The 8825-nt window shown below is 39.5% G+C and overlaps 1 protein-coding gene across 3 annotated transcripts in view; it reads right to left on the bottom strand.

Annotated features, from left to right (window-relative positions):
- Positions 1 to 1717: 1717 nt before the first annotated feature.
- The window catches only part of LOC144956088 (uncharacterized), a 138939-nt gene continuing 131831 nt past the window's right edge, over positions 1718 to 8825 (bottom strand). For all 3 annotated transcript variants that reach the window (XM_078886436.1, XM_078886437.1, XM_078886438.1), the window contains 2 exons: positions 5704 to 5866; positions 1718 to 2906 (listed from right to left, as the gene is read on the bottom strand). In XM_078886436.1, the coding sequence (XP_078742562.1) occupies positions 2278 to 2906; positions 5704 to 5866 (792 nt within the window). In that variant the 3' untranslated portion in view covers positions 1718 to 2277. The remainder of the gene's footprint in view (positions 2907 to 5703; positions 5867 to 8825) is intronic.

Here is an 8825-nt window from a genome sequence, read left to right as displayed (position 1 = left end):
CAATAATGTCAATAACATCTGATAAGTAGGGGTGGTAACACCATAGTAAGCAAGCTGTATAGTATCGTGGTAACGTATAGGTACATGAAATATAATAATATGTTTATAATGGTAGTCATATATTGTAAGTATTGTTTATATATTATAATATATAGATATATTATTTAATGTGTCTACTATATATGTGTAAACTAAAGATAACAATATAAAGCAGTTATATCATGATTTTATAGTAATCATCATTAAGTTATCAATATAATAAGCATAATAATAATAATAATGATAATATAATTATAATAATAACAATAATAATAATATTAATAATAATAACAATAATAATAATAATAATAATACACTACAAACTTTGATGAAAATAACACAACTGTAACCATAATTAATCACCAATCATCAATCATTAATCATCATAAATCAATAATTAAGGTAATGAAATATTTTCAATCTTTACAATCTATTTTCAATCTTTACAATCTTGTAGTTATCTTTCTATGAGCAAAACTTGGCGCGACCATGGACTTAAACATTTTAAATGCACTGTATCCAGGATTCATGAGATGATGGGGGGAGGTTGGGGTATAACACATTGGGTTAGGGGAGGGGTATTTGTCTATATATATATATATATATATATATATATATATATATATATATATATATATATATTATATATTATATATATATATCGATGGCCGGCGCGTCGGACCTATGAAGTCATGGTTTTCACGGCAGGGGTTTGATCCGCCCAATATTATATTACAAATGGTGCTCAAGGCTCGGAGGGAGACTTAAGAGTTTCTATCCCCCGATTGTGAAATTTGGGACTACAGAGGTTTGATCTGCTGACCATCGATATATATAGTCTCTCTCTCTCTCTCTCTCTCTCTCTCTCTCTCTCTCTCTCTCTCTCTCTCTCTGTGTGTGTGTGTGTGTGTGTGTGTGTATTTACTGTGAAAAGATGGATATGTGACCCCACCATCTCAAAGCGGTATGATGTCGAGACGAACTAGGTGATGGGAAATCTATTTATAGACACACACACATCAAACGTAGGGTTGATTTCAATTCGCTATCATGGAGAATGCCTATACACAATTGCTTACGTTGCAACAATCCAAAAATTGTGTATTTCATAGAATGTTATTTTTACATCCACGTGTCTCATTCTTCCCGACATATTGCCGTTGGGAGACGGAGGGTGAGATATTTGAATGAGTAGTTGAATTGTTGTTGAGTGACTTTAGTTGTCGTGTTGGTTGTAGAAGTTGTTGTAGTATTAGAATTAGTGGTTGTAGTAGTAGTAGTAGTAGTAGTAGTAGTAGTAGTAGTAGTAGTAGTAGTAGTAGTAGTAGTTAGTAGTGTAGTAGTAGTAGTGTAGTAGTAGTTAGTAGTAGTAGTAGTAGTAGTAGTAGTAGTAGTAGTAGAGTAGTAGTAGTAGTAGTTAGTGTGTGTAGTAGTAGTAGTAGTAGTTAGTAGTAGTAGTAGTAGTAGTAGTAGTAGTAGTAGTAGTAGTATGTAGTAGTAGTTAGTAGTAGTAGTAGAGTAGTAGTAGTAGAGAGAGTAGTAGTAGTAGTAGTAGTAGTAGTAGTAGTAGTAGTAGTAGAGTAGTAGTAGTAGTAGTAGTAGTAGTAGTAGTAGTAGTAGTAGTGTAGTAGTAGTAGTATAGTAGTAGTAGTAGTAGTAGTAGTAGTTAGTAAGTAGTAGTAGTAGAAGTAGTAGTAGTAGTAGTAGTAGTAGTAGTAGTAGTAGTAGTAGTAGTAGTAGTAGTAGTAGTAGTAGTAGTAGTAGTAGTAGTTGTTGTATTTGTAGAAGTAGTTGTAGTAGTTCTTGTTTTTGTTGATTTTGTTTTATTAGTGATAGTAACAACGAGAAAAAGTAATAATTGACAGCAGTAATCATACTTGTATCCAAGGTGTTGGTATTGTCATGAATAGACAAGGACCACCACTCTCACACAGTGCCTACAACCATTGAAAACCATATCCAAGGTGTTGGTATTGTCATGAATAGACAAGGACCACCACTCTCACACAGTGCCCACAACCATTGAAAACCATATCCAAGGTGTTGGTATTGTCATGAATAGACAAGGACCACCACTCTCACACAGTGCCCGCAACCATTGAAAACCATATCCAAGGTGTTGGTATTGTCATGAATAGACAAGGACCACCACTCTCACACAGTGCCCGCAACCATTGAAAACCAATCACAATGCTCCAATTCCAGACAGAATAAATTGGCGTCTCGTTACGACTAAGATCACAATAACGCAGCTACTCTAATGACGTCACGGAATACATTCAAGTTCAAGGTCAATATGACCACAGCGGTCAAGGCCGTGTGCAAGTGTAAAATTTTTGTAAGAAAGGAAAACCACGAATGAGAGCCATATTGTGTGCGTCGTAAAAAACAAGATACACCAGCGTTTGCGCTGTTTTGTTTACTGGATTGGTGTCTGCTGCTGCTGTTGCTGCTGCTGTAGTAGTTGTTGTTATTGTTGTTGTTGTTGATGTTGCTGCTGCCGCCACTATTATGACTGTTGCCTTCACCATTGCTATTGATGATGTTATAACTTTTTGCCCTCATACTTTCATCATCAGCTGCAGAATTGTATGAAACAGTTGCTGAACTGGAAGTGGTAGCAGTAGTAGTGGGTGTAGCAGTGGTTGTGGTTGTTGTTGTTGTCGTCGTCGTGGTTGTTGTGGTTGTTGTTGTTGTGAATAATGAGGTGTGCAGAGAATAGCATTGGGTGAGCAAAGGACACGGAGCCCCATTGAGGTGTTGAGGGGTGCAATAAAAGTCTTTGATTTTACTATCTGTCCAAAGGTGACAGAGGCTGTAACAGTAAGGGGGTTCGAACCTCGAACCTAAGGCGCTCATTTCAGGATCTGGAAATTGTGAGTTTCGATCAATGTGTCCGTTTCCGGTTTAATACAGAGAGTTGGTCCGTTGTGATGTATCAATGACCAATAGTCCATATTGGGATGAACGTTGTGAAGAGTGGATGTGGGGCAGGGGAACGGGGTGAGGGATGGGGTGGGGTGACAGAGAATAGAATTGCATTGAATAATAATGAAAAGTAAATAAATAGACAACCTATCTAAGCAGTACATAATATAAGATAGTTTTGTTTCATGCAATGTTTTCTCTGCGGTAAAGATTTAGTTCAGAAAAGTGAATGGAGCAGGCACTTATGTTGATAATAACAAGAAATGAAGTGAGTTGGAAAGTGCTAGAAGACAACTGAGAATAAATACCATGCGTGGATAGCTCATACAGTAGAGTCACCATCTCCCCGGCCAGGCGGAGTTGTCGTACCAGTAAGGTCGCGGGTTCGAGCCCCCATCGCCGCCGCGAAGTTTTTATTCTCAGTTGTCTTCTGGCACTTTAAAGGCATTTTACACATAATTATTCTTGGTCCACTCAGCAGTGATTGGGTTTCTGGGTTGATTGATGTGTCCCAAAGTACTTTGTGATGGATCAGCGTTCTATACAAAAGGTGGTAAGCAACTGCTACTTACTGTGCGCTTAAGGATATAAAATCCGTTATTGACTCCGTTTCTTTTTCTTCTTCTCTTCTTCCTCCTCCTCCTCTTCTTCCTCCTCCTCTTCCTCCTCCTACTCCTCCTCCTCCATCACCACCACCTCCTCCTCCTCTTCCTCCTCCACCAACACCTCCTCCTCCTCATTTCCTCTTCCTTCTTCTTCTTCTTCTTCTTCTTCTTCTTCTTCTTCTTCATCGTCATGTTTACACAAACATGTTAAGTGTTGCTGTTGGCTAGGGACCCCTTGTAAAGGGCTTTGAGCACGTGTCGTGAATATTGTACTAAACAAATAAAATGGTTGATACAAGGACTTTGACAACTTTTGCCGGAGTTCAAATCAAACGACTAGCACAGACCTGTCGCAAGGAGAAAAAAATAATAATTTGGGGTTTTTAGGAGTCAGAAATTATAGTCGCTATAGTTAACTTGACAGAATAATAATTTACCCTGACAATGATGAAAATATATATTATGCCCTGCCGCCAAGCGACCATAAGATATCGTCGCCTAAGATTCCACAACGGAATATAGATAATAATTCATCAAACAGGATGTCTGATGTCAACAGGAATCATCCGTGTGGTCCAAGTGAAAAAATTGGGGGATTAATAAATCTTGCCCAATGAAAAAAACCGAAAATACCTGAAGCGGGGTTCGAATCCGGGACCTTCCGGGTCACAGTGAAATGCCTTAACCACTCGGTCACTTCGCATTCTGGCATCAATTATTATGTTCAATAAGTTTTAAAGACTTAGAGATGCGATTGAAGTTTTTGAAACTGGAGCCAAAATGTCGTAACTCTGCGAATTTTTCGTAGTAGTGGGCAGGTCTGCTGGAATATTCTAAAGCTTTGCAAAATAATAATCTAGTACTATCTAGTATCAATGAACTCCTGGCCGACGGTATTCAAGGGTTTTACCGACATGTCAAACACAAATTGTATTTTAAAAACTCAATAAGTACGCGTACTTACATGATGTAGCTACATAATTGTGTTTTTAAAAATAAAATAACGATAAGTGTTGAATTGTAAGCTTCAATTTATTGGACGAAGACAGAAATACTGTGGACGTTTCGGGTTTCCCCTTTATATACAAAACACGATGAATAAAACGCTGATATAATAATAATAATAATAATAATAATAATAATAATAATAATAATAATGATAAAAATATTCATTTATATAGCGCTTATGCCGAAGCTTTGAAGCGCTTCACATTGACCATCAGTAAAATACATTATATACTGCAGATTCAGACATACGAACACGCATCCAATTACACACACATTCAGATACACATTCATATACACATAGTACGCACATACACACACACACATAGTGTTTTATTCATCGTATTTTCTTGAGAAAGGGGAAACCCGAAACGCCCACAGTATCTGTCTTCGTCTAATAAATTGAAGCTTACAATTGAACACTTACCGTTTTTCTTTTTCCTTGGAGCTTCAAGCAGCAACATTTTCAAATTGTGTTCAGCACAACCATACGAAGTCCTAGTGAAAATAAAGATTTTTCTTCACAATTTTTGATTTACAAACCAAATCAAAATAAGAACAAAAAAGGTTTTCCCACAGTTGGTATGGAGAGGGTTAATGAATTCCTTCGTTCCCAAGACTGCTGCATGACCTTGGTAGTGCGCATTGGGGACGAGCTGGAAATGTCAAACATACGAGTTCAAGAATAATTGTATCAGACCCCTCCAATGACGTCATCTGTGTCATTTCTTATCTAAATTTGTCTTATATAAACTCATTCTCACTTTCTATTCTGGAAAAACACATATTTAAAATTTTGGTCAGAAACCTCGTCCTTCAAATATCGATCGCTTTAAATGACTCTCATCTTGGCAAAAACTCTCAAACTTGGGGCTTCGAACGTATTTTCCTTAAAATCGAATAAATATAAAAATATAACTTATTTCACCCGGAGTGCACTTATTCACAGGTCAGATAACCCAAATCATTATGGGCCCATTGTTGTGATGGGAATACTCTCAACCCAACGCAAATATTGTCCATGACAACATTGTTAAAATAATTCTATAATTGCGTTCGGTTATCAGACCTGCAAATATGCCGAGTCAGGTTAATCCGATGGACTAGTGGATTTATCAAGCCTCACCTTTGCATATAAAACTAGGGTCACCCGCATGTGTGTCTATCTTAGGCTGAAAGAAGGGACACATCATCTCAACGTGTCTACAAAATGTGTCGCAGGGAGGGATACGAACCCCAGACTTTGTGAAGGGCAGCGTCTGGGAACATAGCCAGTCCTTGTATGCTTGCTGGGGAATTGAAAATATAGGTTGATAATTACAGAGATTTGTGAATGGTTGGATCGGTGGATGGCTGGGTAGATGGATGTATGGATGGTAGATGAATGTATGGGTGGATGGATGGGTAGATGGATGTATGGATGGATGGATGGCAGATGGATGTATGGGTGGATGGATGGTAAATGGATGCATGGGACGGATGGATGGGTAGATGGATGGGGTGGATGAATGGGTAGATGGATGGGTAGATGGATGGATGGGTAGATGGATGTATTGGTGGATGGATGGTAAATGGATGCATGGGGAGTATGGATGGGTAGATGGATGGGTAGATGGATGGATGGGTAGATGGATGGGTAGATGGATGTATGGGTGGATGGATGGGTAGATGGATGGGTAGATGGATATATGGGTGGATGGATGGGTAGATGGATGTATGGGTGGATGGATGGGTAGATGGATATATGGGTGAATGGATAAGTCGATTGATGTATGGATGGATAGATGGTAGATGGACGTATGGGTGGATGGGTGGTAGATGGATGTATGGGTGGATTGTTGGGTACATGGATGGGTGGAAGGATAGATGGATGGATGAATGGATAGATGGATTATATATTGATGATATATGGATTTGTATAGATAGATTGATGTATGGTCGGAGGGGGTTGATGAATGTAAGGGTGGATGGATGTTTAGGTTGATTGATGTATAGGCAGATGGATGAATGGATGGATGAACGGATGGATAGATGGATGAATGGATGTATGGATGGGTGGGTGGATGGATGGATGGATGGATTGATGGATAGATGGATGGATGAATGGATGCATGGGTGGATGGATGCATGGGTGGATGGATGAATGGAAAGATGAAAAAATGGTGGATCGGTAGATTGTTGCATGGCCGGATGAATGGGTAAAATCATGGATATGGATTTGTATAGATAGATTGATGTATGGTCGGAGGGGTTGATGAATGTAAGGGTGGATGGATGTTTAGGTTGATTGATGTATAGGCAGATGGATGAATGGATGGATGAACGGATGGATAGATGGATGAATGGATGTATGGATGGGTGGGTGGATGGATGGATGGATGGATTGATGGATAGATGGATGGATGAATGGATGCATGGGTGGATGGATGCATGGGTGGATGGATGAATGGAAAGATGAAAAAATGGTGGATCGGTAGATTGTTGCATGGCCGGATGAATGGGTAAAATCATGGATAGATGGATGGATCGATGGATCGATGAATTGATGTTTGGATGGGTGGATGTATGGGTGGATGGATGGGTGGATGGATGGATGGATGGATGGGTGGATGGATGGGTGGATGGATGGGTGGATGGATGGATGGATGGGTGGATGGATGGGTGGATGGATGGGTGGATGGATGGGTGGATGGATGGGTGGATGGATGGGTGGATGGATAGACGGGTGGATGGATGGGTGGATGGATGGGTGGATGGATGGGTGGATGGATGGATGGATGGGTGGATGTATGGGTGGATGGATGGGTGGATGGATGGGTGAATGGATGGACGGGTGGATGGATGGATGGATGAATGGATAGACTATAGGTAGATGGGTGAATGAATGGATATATGGATGGAAGGATGAACGAATAGTTGGTTGGATGGATGAGTGGATGGTTGGATGGATGAGTGGATGGATGGATGAATGAACTGATGGATGATGGATGGATGGATGCACGAATACATTGTTTGATTGATGGATGGATTATGAATCGATCAGTGGATGGATGGGTGGATGGGCTGATGGATGGATGGATATGTGGGTGTGTGGATGGGTAAATGGGTGGATGTACGGATGGGTCGATAGATGGGTGGATGGATGGATGGATGGATTGGTCGATGGATTGATGGATAGAAGGACAGATGGATGAACAGAAAGTTAGATAGATGGAGGGATGGATGGATAAAATGACATGTGGATGGATAGAAAGATAGATAGATGGATGGATAGACAGATGAATGGATGGCGGATGGAGGGATGGATAGAACGATAGATGAATGGATATAAAGTTAGATGAAATGATGGATAGATAGACTGATGGTTGGGTGGATAGAAATATAGACGAATGATGGATGGATAGAACGATAGATGGATGGATAGAAAGAAAGATAGATGGGTGGGTAGATAGATAGATAGTTGGATGTATGGATGAATAGACAGATAAATGGATGGATGAATAGAGAGACAGATAAATGAATGGACGTACGGATGGGTCGATGGATTGATGAATAGGACATAAGGATGGATAGAAAGAGGGGGGGGGGGGAGCTAAATCTTACACAGACCAATAATTCCTTGTAAAGACATCCTATTCCTTCCCTTTGATATTCCTCAGGAACCCCAACCCTCCCTATCCCCCTATCCCCCTACCATCTCATCACAGAAACCGACTTCCTTGCACATAACAATTGATGCTATGCAATTAGGTAAAATATTCGCAACATCCTTCTGTCGGATATAAAGTACCACCAGACAAAACTATGTGTAACCGTAGACGTGTATAGTCTTGATAGATAGAAAAATTTGAGAACTAATAATTTGTGAAAATGGTAGTCTTAAAACATTAACAAAGAGTTGAATTTCGTTCCATCTATTAAACTTAAGCTGTGTAAATAAGCGTCGATAGTTTTCCAGTTTTGTTTACGTCCCGTCGGTAAAAAAGCAACTCTTAAACATTAACAACCTTGGCATTAACGATAACAATTACAATGCAAACATTAACAACATTCGCATTAACGATAACAATAACAGTGTAAACATTAACAAACTGGGAAGGTTTTGTCACCGCCTGTGGTTTATCTTCAATACATTGTTTATGTTTTAACGTGTCTGTGGCAGGGAAGATCAATTATAGAGTGACAGAAGAACAAACAAAGTATTTCAGAGAGCAAAACTGTGATGATGACGATGATGATGATGATGAT

Source organism: Berghia stephanieae, chromosome 10 (genome assembly GCF_034508935.2).
Source record: "Berghia stephanieae isolate SIO BIC M18660-M18661 chromosome 10, UCSD_Bste_1.3, whole genome shotgun sequence".
Lineage (NCBI taxonomy): Eukaryota > Metazoa > Mollusca > Gastropoda > Nudibranchia > Aeolidiidae > Berghia > Berghia stephanieae.
Note: the sequence above shows the minus strand (reverse complement) of the source record. Positions and strands in the feature narration are given on the sequence as shown.